The sequence below is a fragment of the Crotalus tigris genome, unplaced genomic scaffold, assembly GCF_016545835.1.
Source record: "Crotalus tigris isolate CLP2741 ecotype Arizona unplaced genomic scaffold, ASM1654583v1 scf7180000017625.6296891, whole genome shotgun sequence".
NCBI lineage: Eukaryota > Metazoa > Chordata > Lepidosauria > Squamata > Viperidae > Crotalus > Crotalus tigris.
The window spans coordinates 399,980-418,193 of NW_024096520.1; the positions used below are offsets into that span (position 1 = coordinate 399,980).

Consider the following 18,214-nt stretch of genomic DNA (forward strand, 5'->3'; position numbering starts at 1 on the left):
AGGGGAAAAAAATGGCAGACTGCGTTGTTTGGCGACCCCCGTGAAATGGTCATTCGACCCCAAATGGGGTCCCGACCCACAGGTTGAGAACCACTGTTCTACACAAACTTATTGGCATCAGGGAATGTTCTTATTTTACCAATATGAAAAATGTAAAAACCGATATCAGGTTATATGTTTAAGTATACGTTGTTGGGTTTTTTTTTTTACTATTTTAGGATTGTATTCTTAGCTTTGCAAGTTTACATTAAGACTTTTCTCAAGTGTAAAAATACTTTGGAATAAATTTAGTTTGGTGCCAACCTTTGGGTTGCCCTGTCTAGCACAAAAGCTAAACTTAATTGGTGCTGGATAGTATGTGAATGAAGTTCATCTAGAACAGGAAAATAGATTAGGATGTCAAGAAGCATCATGGAACAAGGCAATGGCAGCCTTCTTCTGTACGGATATTAAAAAAAAACCTACATGGACTTGTCAATGAAATTACCAAGAGTCAAGCTTGACTTGAAAATATAATTTTTGATGATTCCCCTTAAACATTCAGACTTGGATTAAATAAAAAGGGCAGCCAATTGCCATAGACAAATAGGACATTCTTTCTACGTCTTAATTCAGATAGATTTCTCAAAGAGGTTTAATATTTTAGTAGATTTCTGTACTGAACATGTTACTAATAAATTAATGAATCTTCTCCTCGCTATCACTCTACAGTTGTTGTTGGACCAGAAAGAAGGAAATCTGACACAGGTCTTATGTTACCTATTCTAAGAGTTTCACTTATTAGTGATATGAGGTAAGACATTCAATTCCTAAAACTTGGGTTTTAAAGATTTATGCTTCAAATGAAAAAAAAAAAAAAAAAGCATCAGAGCTTTCTGGCTGTCAGACACAGTTTACCATGGAGAGGTTTGAGTCTGAATAAAAATAATATGGGAAAGAAGTGAGATAGGATTCCTCCTTTCAGAAAATGTGTAAATTGGGCAGGTACCGGTCTGTGGCATGCCAGCAGCTGGTCTGCACAAACAAGCAAAGCCCCATCCGTGGGATGCAGGCAGCACACAAAACCATGCACTCTCCGGTCCGTGGAAAAATCTCTCTCCACAGAACTGGTCCCTGGTGCCCAAAAGATTGGGGACCTCTGTGTTAGACTATACTGGGATAACAGTTCAAATCCCCAGTTAATCATATAGCGGATCTAGGCAATTTATCAGATCTCTGTTAGTGTAGTTTATCCCACTGGAATAAAAAGAAACAGGATGCATGTTGCTTATAGCACCTTGAAAGAAGACGGGACTGTCTATCATTATTATTACAGGTAGTTCTTGATTTAGGATTGGTCACTTAACAGCCATTAAAAATTATAGCCCATGAAATAATTCTCACCATCATAAAACGTGCCAACCCCTGTGATTGCATTTTAGGTCCTTGGCAACCAGCTTGCCTTAATAACCAGCTGCAAAATCCTATGGTCATGTAACCACAATTTTCAAATGTTGTTGCCAGTTTTCAGCATATTTATTTTTTGCCAGCTTCTGATAAAAACATCCATTCAGAAGAGTGGGTTTCCACTTACAACCATGGTGTTTGCTTAACAGTTTAATGACTGCAGCTGTTCAGTCAATGACCAAACAAAAATGTTGTAAAATCAGATCCAGTGCCTTGACTTATGACCATAACAACTTATGACCATAAATCTGGTCCCTACTGTGATTATAAGTCGAGGACTCCCTGCATCAACATCCCAAATCAACCTACTTCAGAATGAAGGACTCCTGAGCTGCTTTCCAACAGCTTCAACATGCTGCAAGTTGTTTCCAGTTAACACCTCTAAATGAATTACATCACCTCCTCAGTGTTTCTTTGGGTATTTTCTGGGTCTTTTGTGGTTAACTGCTACCAATCAAGGATTGTTTTTGCTCAGTGTTGATCTCGTTACTATGTAATATGTCTAGCCCATTGTCATTACTGGAGGTCTACCCGCTTTGTTGTGCTGCACAGTCCTGTCTGATTGTGGATGTGGATGTTTCTTAGTGTATACATTTTGCATGTGGGCATGAGTGTACGTAAGTATTTTGAGCTTTAAAAACTATTCAGTTCATTTGAAAAAGCCCAGACTTCATATTGTCTTTGTCTCTGTCTCTAAACCAATGTTCAGTTTGTATCTGCTGCAAGAAGCCTAAGAGAAAATGAGAAATAGAGGTTAATAATTTCTAGCCATCCTTTCTTTGCTAAATGGAGATTTGTCACTTTTTCACTGTTTGAGTGGAAATTGAATGCACTGCAAATGAGTTACAGTTCCCAAAGAAGGATAATTATCACTTTTTTAAAAAATGTCTGGCAGCAAGATTTCTTCTCCCTTCTTCTCCCTTCCAAAAGCAAGATGAAACAGAGATGAACCAAGGAGAAACAATTTGTGGCAGGGCCTGGAGTATCAAGAACTACAACAATTACATATAGTCCTTGAGTCACGACAGTAATTGGGACCGGAATTGTCATTGCTAAGGCGATCAAACCGGTCAGTCCTAGAAGAGATCAACCCTGACTGCTCTTTAGAAGGTCAGATCCTGAAGTTGAAACTCAAATACTTTGGCCACCTAATGAGAAGGAAAGACTCACTGGAGAAGAGCCTGGGAAAGATAGAGGGCTATAGAAGAAGAGGATGACAGAGAATGAGGTGACTGGATGGAGTCATTGAAGCAGTAGGCGTGAACTTAAATGGACTCCAGAAGTTGGTAGAGGACAGCAAGGCCTGGAGGAATATTGTCCATGGTGTTGCGATGGGTCGGACACAACGTCACAACTAACAACAACAACAACAAAGCAATGTAATCATAAAGCTCAACATCATGTGACCTCATCACTTAGTGATAGCAATTCCAGCATCCCTTAATGGGAATCATTAAGCAGGAAGAGGTAGGAGTCCCAGGCAAGAAGTAAGGGGGATTGGGGGTATCGCAGGCAGGCACGATGGAGCATGGGGGGCTGCGAAAGGATTGGCAGAGGCCACCACCGGGCAGGGAGAGGGCTGTGGGTGGGCATACGCTATGAAGTATAAGTAGGGAGAGAGTGCTAGTTAGCCGGCTCCTCAGAGAAAAAGTGGCAGGAGTGGCTTACTGGTGGTACAGGCAGCCTTCCCTGCCAGTTTCACCATTGACTTTGCTTGTGGGAAGCTGGCAGGCAAAGTCACAGACGGTGATTATCTGATGCCACTCATTGTGACTCAGTCACGAGCCAGGCCCCCAAGTACCTGGATCATGACCATGTGACCCCAAGGATGCTGCGATGGCCAGAACCTGGAGCACCACTTGTCCATTTTTTCACTGCTGCTATAACTTCGAATGGTCACTGAAGAAATGGGGGTGAGCCAGAGATTATCTCTATAGTCTAGGCCAGCTTTCTCATATTCAAGGTACATGTTTTGCTTATGTATGCATTTACGCACCCGTGCCTTCATATACATTCACTTTGTTTTGCTGCATCTCCTGTTAAGCCAGGATGTGGCCAATAATAGATCTCAAATTCATTTTTTGATAATCAGTAGTTACATGCTGTGCAAACATGACATGTAAATGTTGTTTTACCCCCAACTTGCATTGGCTTGTTCCAATGTACTATCCCTTTAACTATCTGCTCAGAACAGGTAATGGATACAGGATTGCTGCCCAACATTCCTCAGTCCTATTATTCAAGGCCAAATGTAGGTACTTGAGTTGTAATTCCATGGGATTAATCATATTATTCCTAATGCTAGATCTAATCGGTTAGACAAAGCCCAGTTGTTGCATTTTTAATCATTGTTTTCATAGCAGCTATCAAAGTCAACAAAAATAGAATCAAGGAAGATGATTACAGGTAGTCCTTGAGTTGCAACCAGTCTTCAAAGTTACACAGCTCTCCCAAATGCTACTTGTGACCCAGATCCAAAGTTATGATGGTTATGTGACTGCATTTCAGGTGTCCAGCTACTAGCCTACATTTACTGCCAAGCTCAATTACAGTTGTAAGTCAAGGACTACTTGTAATTATCAAGTTCTATCAGAATGCACATATGCACTGGTGTCAACCATCTGGATCCAAGCTAACAACCTGCCTCCAGAAACTGTGAATGCTCCAACACTGGAAGTTTTTAAGAAGAGACTGGACAACCATTTGTCTGAAATGGTATAGGGTTTCCTGCTTGAGCAGGGGGTTGGACTAGAAGACCTCAAAGGTCCCTTCCAACCCTATTTTGTTATTGTAATGCACAGGACAGAGTATTTAAAACATCCTTGCAAAAAGCCTGAACATTATTCCTTCCCAGATTGTAGCACCCTATCAAGCTGCAGAATAATAAAGCTATCATTTACTGGGTCTGATCTGCTTCCCTGCCTCGTTGCTTTGAGCATATTTATGCTTACAGTAGAGGAAGCAGAGGCCAGGCTGAGGCTGCTATGTTTCTCTTGGGTGCTGCTAATATTATTTATTCTCCCATTGTTGCTCGCTTGCTTCCATTTTCCTCAGTAGTGTCAGGAAAATGATTGATATCACCAAAGCTGCACTTTAAATGGAACTCATCACCAACTATGGAGGAGTGGGAAGTTTCAGCTTTGATGTAGTCCCTATCAAAAGGCTTTAAATAGTTACAAGTGAGTGTTTTTCATCACGATGGGAACAAATAATGTGCTTGTCATATTTCTCAAGGATTTTTGATCACATGCCTGGTTGTGCTGTGTTTGTAGCCCCAAGAGCTGCTTGTCAAAGACAGTTCCCCCCCCAAAAGGGGGGGGGGAGTCTGCTTTGCAGAGAATCTTGCAAGCACGAGAAGCAAGTCTTGTTTTATAGCAGTTTGGATGGTTGTGTGAGTCACAGCTCAAGGAGAGCAGCTGTGGGGGTTCCTAACAAAGAACAAAAGGAGTTGGAGAGGATTATCTCACTCTTGAAATGGCTGGATGAATCAGAAGGGCTCATTTTACCTCTTAATTTTATGCAAGCAGCGGGGGAACCACAGTTAGCATTGTTATTGTGTGCAAAAACTGATGAATTGGGATATGCTAATTAAGCATTGACAGCAGCACTATCTCCAGTGCAGCAGCAAGCAAGCTCTGCAGCATTTTTTAAAGTTTCCATACATTGTAATGAATTGCAGTGTGGCACATGGTGGAGCCCACTTTTGCTACAACAGTGCAGCAATTGCTGCAGGAATGGGGGCAGGGCTGGCATAGGGAGGTGCTACCGAGGAAATTTCTTTCAAGCAGCACATATTCACTACACCATCCCTTCTCTCTGCTCAGTTGATCTAAGAACGGGGATTGGGAGAACGCACAAAGAACCAGAACAGCAGAATCCACTCCATCAAAATGCGCATGATTTTGACTCTTTGGGCTTTGCTTTGCTTGGTTTGCTTGCTTACCACAACTCTTTGGTTTGTGACTTATCAAATCTGGGAGCCTTCCTAAATGTGCAGTTTTCAGATCATACTTCTCCAACTACAGAGCTGTGCCTGAGATTCTGGAATTTGAGGTTCACAGGCTCTGGATCTCCTCTATAATTTGCTGCTTAAATGTTGCTTTTGAGTGTGAGAGAAAGCGTAGGTTTTGCATATATCAGTGGCTGGTTTCTTTCATCTTCTTCATTTCAGTTTGTTTTCTAGCCTTGTTTACTTTTTGGAGTGGTCTCCCCAGCACACTATACAAAGACTAAGTTTGAAAACAGTTGTACCTGCCCTATTCTGCTGCATAGGCCAGTGACCAAGTTTCTTCAACTTGCTAAGCTACTTGATTTCCTTTCCATAATTTATTTATTATGTTTTTATCCTGCCTTTATTATTTTTAACAACTCAAATTGGCCAGCATATCTAATACTCCTTCCTCCTCCTATTATCTGCATAACAACAACCCTATGAGATGAGTTGAGCTGAGAGAGACTGACTGGCCCAAAGCCACCCAAATGGTTTTCATGCCTACGGCAAGACTAAAACTCACAGTTTCCTGGTTTCTAGGCCAACACCTTTACCTCTGCGCCAAAGTAGCTCTACTACACTGAAGGGATGATAATTCATTCTGAGAACTCCCAAGTAGACCAAATCTGGAGGCCTTGTTTTCTTATCTTGTGTTGACCATATCACAACATAAAATTTTGTAGTGAATCATGTAGAAAACTAGACTTCCCTTTTAAATTCCTCTTCTTATTTATAATATTGTTACCATTCCCTACAAACCTTTAATTTCACCAGAAAGGGGATTCTGGGTCACACAATCTGTTAATCAGCAGAAAAGACATTCTCTTGACTATTACTCCATGAGCTTGAGTTTCTCCACCCTTACACTAATAGTCAATTTTTCTGTAGTGTAGAAATGCTTTCCAGTAGATGTTAATTATGCTTCTTCCTCTTCATCATTTTTCTTTCCTGAAGGCACATTCAGAACATGAGTGAAATAAAGACTGATGTGGGTCGGGCACGGGCATGGATAAGACTGTCTCTTGAAAAGAAGCTCTTGTCTCAACACCTGAAGCAGCTCCTCTCTAATCAAGCTCTGGCAAAGTAAGTTCTTCAAGGCTGGTCTTTCTGGAATCCTCATTTCAGGTAGCAATTTGATGTGGATCTTTTCCAAGAGTAAGTTAATCGAACTCAAATTTAAGATGGCATATGAAGCAGCTCTTTAGTTCTGCCTGAATATTAGGAACCTTGGCTTGGAATTGAAGTAGCTTAAGTTTCAGTGAAGATCCTGTATTATTCCAAGGTAGCTTTTCCAGCTAATGTTCTTGAAAATACTGCTATCATCCTCAACCACATGGCAATTAACTCTTCATTCAGTTCTAAATTATGAGGCTGAAAGAGAGAAAACATGACTAACCTAGAATTGAAATGGAAGAGGGGGAGAGTTTGAGTTAACTTTTATTACGTCACTGAGATTCTTGAGCTCAGAATTCTTTTGATTCTTTGTGAATATCTAACTCAGGTTGGTGGATATTAAGGTTCTAGAGCACAGGTGTCAAACTCGATCACGTCATGTGACGTATCATGACATATCTTGATGTTCTCTGCCTTTGTGGAGCCAGGGTGGGTATGGCTTGCACGTGACGCATCCAGCCCTTGGGCCGCCAGTTTGACATCCCTGTTCTACAGGGGAAAAAAATACAGTAGGTCCCACTAAACTGAAACTTATTGTAACCATTCTTGATTCAGCACACTTCATTGGCCTTTCTGTAATGTTGAAGGACAATTACAACTTTCTTTCATTAGATTCTCACAAGTTTTGCCTGGTGTTGTTGTCCATAAGATATTTCTTACTCCCTGCAGGAAATTGTACAAGCGGTATGCCTTTTTGCGTTGTGAAGAAGAGCGGGAACAATTTCTCTATCATCTTCTTTCTCTCAATGCTGTGAATTACTTCTGCTTTACAAGTGTCTTCACTACCATCAGTAAGTAGGGATAAAAAGCTGACTGTATACTTCCATTAAAAAGTCTGTAATCAAGCCACCCCAAGGGAGAACTCCAGATAATTCTCTGGGAATTATCACTGGATAATAGCACAATATATGTTATGCTACGTTGTGTTATGCCTTTCCCAACCTGGATATTTTCCAGATATGTGGACTTCAACTCCCAGAATTCTCAGCAATGGGCCTGCTGGGAGAGGATTAAAATCTATACATTTGAAAGATGCCCAGTTGGGGAAGACAGTTTAGGAAGTGATCAAATTCATTTTTTGTTTATTTAAGTATAATTAATAATTTATTTAGTAATAGTAATATAAATTATCATTACAATATTTAAATGCCTCAGCAGATGTAAGAAATATCAAAGAAATATATCTTGGATAAAGAAAGTGTTTTAAAGTATGGAAGAGGTTACACATCTTAGTCTAGAGCTGCAAAGTGTGCTTCCCTCGAGAGCATTGCGAAGTCAGGTGGCCATTCCTGAGAAATCACCTTCCAAGCTTCAGAACATGGGTGCACTCAAGAGCTTTTTTTTACTAGATATTTATGGAGAAGGTCTTTTGCAGGACCCAAGATCTTTAGATCTGCGTAATAAGGCAGGTGACTTCCAGGATTTTGAATGGTTATATGGTATTTTTACAGTTTAAATTATGCTTACATTAACAAAAAAAGTATTCTAGGCTATAGTCTTTTGAATGGTGGGTTTCCTTCACTCATGGAACTGCTGTTATTCATTGTAACGTCAAGCAACAGGTATGGATTAGAGTTGCAGTATGAAAGTTTAGTAAAAGCTACTCTATTCCAGATTATAACTGCTACTCTGCTGCTGAATCTTGAGGGTGTGGCATATCTTAAGGATAACAGTACCAGATTTGGGGTGGAGCATGGGGTGGCTGCATGGAGCATTTGAAGGGCATTCTCCCAAAATGGTTGACCTAATAGTGGTGGACATCATAAAACTCTCATTTATCAACAGAGAATCCCTTCAGGATAAATGTGGGTTCAGGAACATTTTTGGAAATTAAGATTATGTAGTTTGGTTTGATTGCAGCATGCTAACATCATATTATGTGTTAAATTAAAAAGAATCTGAAAAAAAATTAGCAGGCAAGGCAGGTGCCCTTGTATTTATCTAACCGATGCTAGAGTCCTTTGAGTTCCTTATTTATATTTATAGACACCCTCTGGAGGAAACATCTCTAATTTCTAAATGTTTCCATTGCCATATTTACTTGCTTATTTTTGAAAATGTGTAATTTTTTATCTTGAAGTTATTTTAATTGCTGCTTTTAGATTGAGATTTGTTTTTTGTTATATCTGCTGTTTTTCCATTTAAGCCAAACAGAATATTTTTACACTAACAGATGGGCAGATATTGGTAAAATAATATTGAGTGAAAAAACATATTGAATTGTATAAAGATCCAATTATCTATAACATTCTAATAGATGGCTCACACTAATTTCAGTCCATATTAATTTTAGACATGTTCATTAATTGTGATTATTTTAAGTTTTGGTTCATTTATTTGTTTTCTGGCCTCCTTCTATAAAAGTCTCTGTTTTTTTAAAAAAGTTACAAATAATATAGGGAAATAATCTTTTAGTATACCATAGTCCTCTGCCTCCCTCTCTCCATTCCATCTCCTTTGTCGGGTTGTGTTTTTTTTGATCCAAAGATAATATTACAAAATAATATCTGAATAATGCCTTCTGATCTATGGGTTGTCTGGGAAATGCTGCTGGAGTTCTTCTCTTTAAAATATGACCAACCAAAGATGGTTTAATGGTTTGAATAATTAAAAGATTTTTAATCTAGATACTGTGGAATCATGACATAATCTGTTTTAATTTTCTAGGTTTTTTAAAATATATATATTTCAGAAATGATATATCAGTCATTTCCCTGAACTTAATATATCAGGCATCGAATGATCCAGAATTTCTGTCTTTTCACCAAATCTGCAAGGTGGTTTAGGCTGAGTCAGAGATGTCACAGGGCTACAGTTTGAAGGTCCCTTGGGCTAAATCCAGCCATCTGATCACAGCAAAGATAAAGAACTTCTGGGGATCAGCATAACATCACTCCATATGGCCTTGGTTTGCTGCCATTTTTTGCAAGACCTGCTGATTGACAATCTCTTCAGGCATGAAGTGTAATTTCCATTCATTTTTTTATGATTCCCAAGACAATACGAACACTTCTAATCAGACTGTTGATGTAGTATTTATCTACCCAACTCTTTAATGATTCTGCACAGCTTGTAGAAAACAACATATAGAGAAAAAACACAACCAGCCAGAAGGGTACTAAAACCAAAAGCATTGGGATTCTCCCCTATCCTGCATTGGGTTCTCTCCTATCTTGAAGCTTGGGAGAACAATCAAGTTTTAATTATTTTATGAATGACATTAGAGTGGAAATTACAAATCTCTGGAGGCATGTCATTCCAGAGGGCAAGCACTGCAGCAGAGAAGACATGCTTCCTGAGTCCCACAAGGTGACATTGTTTTGATCAACAGGAGTCTGAGTGCACCAATTCTGCTTGTGTCGGGCCTTAGAGGTGGTCCAGTGAAGAAACCAAAACCTACTTTTATTGTAGGCTCACAGTAAGAGAGTCTGAAAGCACTCCCCTCCCCTCGCCTTTACTTTCCTAGGTCTCTTTTGTGGAGGGTCCTCTCTATGATATTTCCATGCCCACCTCCCTTCTGTCTACTGAGATACCTTTTGTCTGACCATCGTCTAGGTCTAGGTTGTGGCTCTTCCTCCTCCAGTCTCCCAAGGTCTTTCTCACTGATCTCATTGGAGTGGTAGAAATAATTGAGAACAAGTGTTTCCTTAGGTAACCAGGCTCTTTGCCAAGAAGGGCTTTATAGGTGACAACCAGCACCTTGAATTTATTTATGATTAAATTTATATGCTGCCCATCTCACCAATGTGGCTACTCTGGGTGGCTAACAAAGAGTAAAGAAAGAAATATTTTTTTAAAAAAAAAAACTACATAAAAAGTTAGAACAAGAAGACTGACTGCATTGGGATGAGATCTTACCTGGACAACCACCTTCAATCCCCTACCCCATCTCTCATTTGGAGAGGAGGATAACAATCACTCTGTACATCTAGTCCTCGACTTGTGACCACAACTGAGCCCCAAATTTCTGCTGCTAAGCAAGAGTGAATTTTGCCCTATTTCATGACCTTTCTAGCCACAGTCATAAATATGAATTAGTTGCCAAGCATCTGAATTTTGATCATGTGACTATGGGGATGCTGTAATGGTTGTAAGGGTAAAAACAAAAGGGTCATAAGTCACTTTTTCAGTACAGTTGTAATTTCAAATGGTCACTAAAAGAACTGTTGTAAATCAAGGACTACTGTATAGACTCGTAAGTGACCCCTAGTGGTGAGAGTGAATTGCAAATGGTAATGGGTACAGTTCTTGAAGCAAAGGAAATAAATATGTGAGCAATGGGAATATGTGACCCAGCTTATCCAAGACCAAAGACGGAACATATCCAGAACTATAAGTCTGCCACTCGGTCTTGTCAGAATTCAATTACTATTGAATCTATTTCTTTTCCATTCAGCCCTGTACATCCATGCCCTTGAGTCAGGCCCAAGGAACCAAGAACGACACACGGAGTTACTTTTGAGTACTTTCTTTATTATTGTTTGCCCGTAGACAGACATCTTGCCAGACTAAAGCAACTACTTGCATAACTATTATATATACTCTGTGAACTACTGGGGGGGGACAGGGTCCACCTTCATCCTTTTCCTGCATACCTATGATCTCTGATGTCTCTTTGCTGTCTGAGAGAGAGAGCCTTTCCCTCCTGCAACTCTGAACTACATTCCACCACACAAACAGGCCTTATTATGCACACACGCATAACAGTAGAAGCATTGCTTTCTGATATAAAATACAAAGGACGTTTGAACCAGATGGAAAGAATTTTTAATGTAATACCAAGGGAGATGTACATAGACGTGGATGAAAATTGTTCTTTAAAGACGTGCCAAAAGTGAGACAGATTCTCTCCGCAAATATCTTGAGAGATTTAACAGGGCATCTCTAGGAGCATAACAAACAAAGACAAAACCAGTAGAAAAGAATCCATTGCCTGGTTTTTGAAAGCTCCTGTCTTAATTTCCCACAATGCCCTGGAATGATGTATTACAGCCTTGTGGGAAAATTTGGATGGCAACTGGCAGAACCACCTTCCTGGTGCAGATAGAAATACTTGCAGCTCAGGGCTGATGGGAGCAGCTTGAAGCCCACAAGTCATAAAAGGGCCAAGTTTGAAGACCCCTCTTCAAACTTGGCCCTTTTATGACTTGTGGCTGGGGAATTCTGGGAGTTGAAGTCCACAAGTCATAAAAGAGCCAAGTTTGAAGATCCCTGAGCTTGAAGATGCTAGATCTGAAACATGTATTGCCCTGATATATACATTTGTATTATATATCTTACAAATAGCATTTATCTATGAGCATCATTTCATGGTAATATATGCCCTAACCTGTTGCTATGGAAACAGGAGGAAAAGAATGACTTTTTTTTTTTTTTTTGGTTTGGGCTTGCTTGTTTGATTTTGCCTCTGATGTTTATCCAGTTTTCTAAAAATAAAAATGACATGAACCTGCAGTTTCTAAATTTATCTTGTCTTCCCATTTTGGCTGTGCAGTAACAGCAACATCTAGTGGCTCCATACATTAGCTTACAATAAAAAGCCAACAATTTTGCTATGCAAGATGCATCCTTTCAGCCAGCCAAGTCATGCTGATGTTATTTTCTTTTCTGTGCAGAGAAGAATTCACCATCCCTGCGGGGAAGTTTGGCTTTATTTTGTTGATTTTCCACTTTTCCAAACATCGCCTCATAAGCACCCAACTGAACGTGCATAATAATATTTAAAACAACTTAAACCTAGGATTTAATTTTGATGTGTACAATAAAAAAGTATTTTAATTAAGTTTTAGAACAGGGGTAGGCAACCTTGGCTCTTTTATGACTCGTGGACTTCAACTCCCAGAATTCCTCAGTCAGCCATGCTGAGGGGAAAGGAAGGTTTCCAAGCTGAGCCATGCTGGCTCAGGAATTCTGGGAGTTGAAGTCCACGAGTCATAAAAGAGCCAAGGTTGCCTACCCATGTTTTAAAAGGTTACCTCCAAAGGGGTTAATCTAACTTCAAGGGGGAGGTTGTTCTAAAGTACAGAGGCCATGAATGGAAAGCAGCATCTCCTTGCCTCGGCCCAGCAAAACCTCATGAAAATGGGACACCACCAGCAGATTTCCCTAGAATTGAAATCCTGGATAAGTCAGTTCTGATTTGAGAGGACAGTCCTGCAGGTACAAAGGTGCAAAGACTTAAAGAGATAGAGAGTTTAAAACCAGCACTTCGAATTGCACTGAGAAATCTATTGGCAGCCAGTTCAGAGTCTGCAACAGACATTTGAGTGCCAGCCAGCCAGCAATCTGGATTGTTCCTTCTGAACGATCTTGGAAGGTAGCCCCAGTTACAGTAGTTTCATTTCAGTAGTAACAGTAGTCCAGACAAGCGATAATAAAAGTTTGGGTCACTATAGCCAGGTTCTCTTCAGTCAGGCCTGGGGTGCTGATGGACAATTTGATATAATCTGCATATTGATACTATACCTCACTTAGATCTGACAAATGGCTCTTCTAGCAGCTTCTTATAAATGTTAAAAAGCAGGAGAGAGAACCAAATACAATGAATGTGCTAAATTGTAGAAAAAAGCCAACTAGCCTTGGATCCTGTGGGGGAAGGAACATTCTTTGTGAACCTGCTTTTCAAAAAGTGTGACTGAAATTCCTGTTTAAGAAGTGTATTTACTTTTCAGAATATGAGCTATTTTTTAGAATGTTTAGATGATGCAGTGTAGAATGTTTTTCTTCTTTCTTTATTGCTTGGGCTGCCTCTAAGCAATACTTTTCTGATTTAAAAACGTGTTGCTTACACATAACAGAACCCTGAAGATAATGTGATAGCCTTCAATTAAAAAAACATTTGAATAGGAATGTGTCAATCAATATCCATTAGCAATAATATTTAAATGCAATATACATATACAGAGTTATCATAGCCTCGAGTACAAGCAGTCCTCGATTTACAACCATTCATTTAGCAGACATACAATGGCACTGAAAAAAAAATGACTTATGACTAGTACTTACAATCAGTGCAGCATTCCCATGCTCAAAATGTAGGCACTTAGCAATCAGCATGCATTATGACACTTGCGGGGTCCTGGGGTCATGTGATCATCATTTGCGACCTTCCCAGCTGGGTTCACTTAACAACTGCATGATCCACTTAACAACCATAGTGATTCACTTAATAACAATGTCAGAAAAATCATAAAATCAGGCGTAACACAGTTAATTATCTTGCTTAGCAATGGAAATTCTGGTCCCAGAATTTCATAAGTCATAAGTCAAGGACTATCTATATATTTGGGGTAAATTTGGGGTAAAATGATGGTGTGATGTGTTTGGATAACAGTTACATTGTCTGGATGGAGTTCTAGTTTGGGCTTTTTTATTTTTGCTGATATTCCAATACATTCGTGTTATTTCTTGTTAGAAGGATGTATTATGGCTGGCTTAGACAGACTTATAATTACCACTGTTTGCCGTTACAGTGATTCCATACAGAACTGTGATTATCCCCATTAAAAAGCTAAGCAATGTAATCACTACATCAAACCCTTGGATTTGTGTTTCTGGAGAACTGGGTGACACTGGCATTATGCAGATTCCAAAGAACTTGTTAGAAATGACGTTTGAGGTGAGTTCAGTGTCCTGTCCTTCCCTGACTGCTATGGCAAATGTTGGATTTTGAATATCCAAGAAGTGCTTGCTCAAAAACCTTGGAAAAACTTCTGAGCATAGCACAGCATTCCTGTCAAAAACACACACAAACGTGTGCAGCACTAAGTTGTTGGTATGGAAAGAAACATGCTTGCTGTTCAATAAACCCCGTGTTCTCATGCAACAGAAGAAGTTTTATTCTGCTACTGTTTTCCTTTTTTAAAGATTTGACAGTAAAGCCTATTTTTAAAAAATCCTTTTTCTCCATTGCTCATAACATGATATTCTGGTGATGTTTCATTTCCAGAGTGGTATTAATGACATAAATCAAATTTATAAGAGCCTGAATATTATTGTCAGCTAATGAAATAAAGGAAATTACTAATAATGGTCATAGAACTTTTTCACATAGCCTTAACAATAATTTGTCTGGTCATGTCATTGTGGCTTGTATAACAGCTGGAATTCCATAAGAGTGTGGCATATTTTTATCTTATGGCCCCTGAAAGTGGGGGGGGGGTACTTGGCATGTAGACTTCAACCCCAGCCTGATTTTGCCCTTTGTATTTTTTGTGTCTTCATTTTTATCAGAATGAATTTGTTCATGGGACAGGTGTCCCCTGCATGTTATTACATCAGGGATCCTGAAAGGGATCTAAATGTAGCCTTACTTAAGAAAACCCTATTTAGCCTTAGTCTCCCACATGTATGAATTTATGAGTAATCAAACTGACATATGACAGAAAACATCCACATTGCTTCAAACATAATGCATTTTGAAACATGATTTCACAGATTTAGCTGTCAATCAGCAAAACTATTCAAGTGTGCATGTCCATCATTTAGTATTATATTTGTTTACTCTCCTGGAAGACAAATGGCTCTTTGTATGAATTAACTGCATTGTGCTGGAAGTGACATTTGCTGAAACATACCTTCTGTCTGTCTCATTGGATTTCAGTAATCCATACAGTCATCAAAGAATGGATACATATGCAAAACTAGACCACAATTGCTTTGACTTCAGCTGTTCACTCAGACCATTCATTTGTAATATACATGCAAGCTTCATCAACCCAACCGTATTTGTCTTTTTAAGCGAAAAAAAAAAGTGGGATGGTGGTTTTGCCTACTGTGTATATCAGAAGTACAATTAGGATTTAATTGTTCCCCCTCCTTTTTTTCTTTTTGTTTTACAGTGTCAAAACCTGGGGAAGCTAACAACTGTTCAGATAGGACATGATAATTCAGGACTGTTAGCCAAGTGGCTGGTGGATTGTGTCATGGTCAGGAATGAAATCACTGGACACACCTATAAGTAAGCAGGGAAAACACAAGTAAACCATTTCTAAATGGCCACACAGATTCAGCTTTGTTTTCATCTCCTTGCAGTGTCACATAACTGAATATGATTATTTTCATGTATAAGTAGACCTCAAAGTACAACCGTATAGTTTGTGATTATTTGAAGTTACTGTGGCACTGAAAAAGTGACTTACAATGGATCCTCGCACTTACGGCCATCGCAGCATCCCCACGGGCATGTGATCAAAAATGGACACTGTATGTCCAAGGGTCATGTTATTGCCATTTTCAACTTTCCCAGCTGGCTTCCATCAAGCAAAGTCAATGAGGAAAGCCAGATTTGTTTAATAGCAGTAACATTTAAAGACTTACATACTACCCCATAGTTTTTATAGCACTCTCTGGAAGGTTTACAATGTTAGCATATGGCTTTCCCCAAGGTCCTCATTTTACCAGCCCTGGGAGAATGGAAGGTTGAGTCAACCTTGAGCCCCATCAGGATCGAACTCCATGCTATGGGCAGAGTTAGACTGCAACACTGCGTTCTAACCACTGCATCATGTGATTCTCTTAACAACTGCAATAATTCACATAACTGTGGCAAAAAAGTCATAAAATTTAACAATTTCCTTCCTTAGCAATGGGAATTCTGGTCCCAGTTGTTATCGTAAGTCAAGGGCTATCTTTATCACTTTTGATTAGCAAATTACCCTTCCAGATTAATGTTGCTATTTAGGCTACCCTTTAAAGAAATGTACTACTCTGTTTGCAAATACTAATTTGAAAAATATTTTTGGAACAGTTTTTTTTTAATATGAGATGTTAGAGACTATTGTTTAAAGCTTTGAGACTGCAAAATTTTAAAGAGTTTTTATTGAGGGGTTTTAACGTTCGCCAGATTGTAATCTCAAAGTAGATTCTAATTGTTCAAAGAGAAAATAATTATTTGTCCAATCTGGCAATGCTTTATAAGAAATCTGCGAGTTTTCAAGTAGAAATATACTTTTCTTGATAACTGTCAGATCCAAAAAAGGCAAAACATCACCACAAGCATTCATCTGCCAATAGAAAGTCAAAAGTTGAACCAAGCTAGACCAAATCAGACAATGGTGCTTTCTGTAAATCGGATTTACTTTTTGTACATACATTTGTAATTTGTTTTTCTTGATTATATTACAGCTCTAAAAGTTGGAAAATATTCTCTGTTCTGAATTTTTTTAAAAAAGTGTTATCTTTATAGGAACATTGTGCTTTTGGGGGAGAGGGAAAGTGCATTATCAGGAAGCACAACATAGCTAGAGAAACACTTCAGATTCTATCTTGCTTAGCCAAAAACCAGCACAATTCCATGTCCCTTTATACCATAAAGCACCATTTATCTATGTATACAATACTCAAACAATTCTAGGAAGTCAGTTAATGCGCAGAAGAGTTGATACTGCAAATAACCTCTCCCCCCTGGCTGTATGAATCTTTATGGCTAAGATTATATACCAATTCTGCAGTGATCTCAGACTTAAGGGCTGACCAGAAACAGAATGTGTTATACAACACATGTATGCAAGATGCTGTGAAATTAATCCTGCCTTGGCAAGAACCTAGAACTCAACTGCATTTTCCTCTCCTACCTTCAGGTTCCCTTGTGGAAGATGGTTGGGAAAAGGTGTTGATGATGGAAGCTTGGAACGTATACTGATTGGAGAGTTACTACGATCATCATCAGAAGAAGATTTGGGAAAACAGTGCCGGACCCCCCCTCAACAAAAATCTCCAACTGTGGGCCGAAAATTGAGCATGACTTCCCTAACTGGGAAGAATACAAGTATGAGCAGCTATTGTCAGTGATAGCTTCTTGCATTGCTATCAAACATACAGGATGATTATTGAGGAAAATATTTTGCCAATGAGAGATAAATCTTTAGAATTTTAGTGGACTTTGTGCTACAGGTATTATTTTTCCCACATGAAGTAGGTATATAAGGATCTTGCTGGGTCAGGCCAAGGTCCTATTAATTCAGAATCCTGTTACTATATCAGGCTTTTAAGTGGCATTGAACTTTTAGCCCAGGTGAGGAATTCTGGGAGTTGAAGTCCACAAGTCATAAAAGGGCCAAGTTTGAAGACCCCTGATCTAGATGTTTTAAATCTTCAGTAACATCTCATACACTGCAGCCAGAATCTGATGAAATTTACGAACTGATATTTTTAAAATGGGTCTCTGCTTTAATATAAAATTAGTCTTAATGGACCAAAACTTTCTCAGGCTAGACTAGTCCCAATTTCTGAAATATACATTTTTGTTATTATTTTTATTGTTATGATGAATATCAAAGTATTGAACTTCTTTTTAAATCAGGGACCATTTTTTTAAAAGGAAGCAAAGAAAGCCTAGCCAAAAGCAATTATATTTCTTTGAGAAGCTCACAAGTCTGACAACTATAACCCTGTCCTACATATTGTTGTTTCGCAACAATTGACATTCAAGTATTCAACTCTTCGATTGTAGATACTACAATTGATTATCTTGTACTCCATAAATACAATGTGTCTTTTACAATTGTCTAATAGAGGCCTGCTATTTTAACAGTAATAATGAAAAAGTAACATAATATGCATGAACAGACCCCAGCCTTTCATTCTACCCTCAAGCCACACATT

At 39.0% G+C, this 18,214-nt stretch overlaps 1 protein-coding gene across 4 annotated transcripts in view; it reads left to right on the forward strand.

The window, feature by feature from the left end:
- Positions 1-18,214, forward strand: part of DENND5B (DENN domain containing 5B) — a 134,489-nt gene that overhangs the window by 103,711 nt on the left and 12,564 nt on the right. For all 4 annotated transcript variants that reach the window (XM_039333160.1, XM_039333169.1, XM_039333177.1 and 1 more), the window contains 6 exons: positions 712-793; positions 6,392-6,520; positions 7,280-7,401; positions 14,083-14,228; positions 15,451-15,569; positions 17,191-17,378. In XM_039333160.1, coding sequence (XP_039189094.1) covers positions 712-793; positions 6,392-6,520; positions 7,280-7,401; positions 14,083-14,228; positions 15,451-15,569; positions 17,191-17,378 — 786 coding nt within the window. The remainder of the gene's footprint in view (positions 1-711; positions 794-6,391; positions 6,521-7,279; positions 7,402-14,082; positions 14,229-15,450; positions 15,570-17,190; positions 17,379-18,214) is intronic.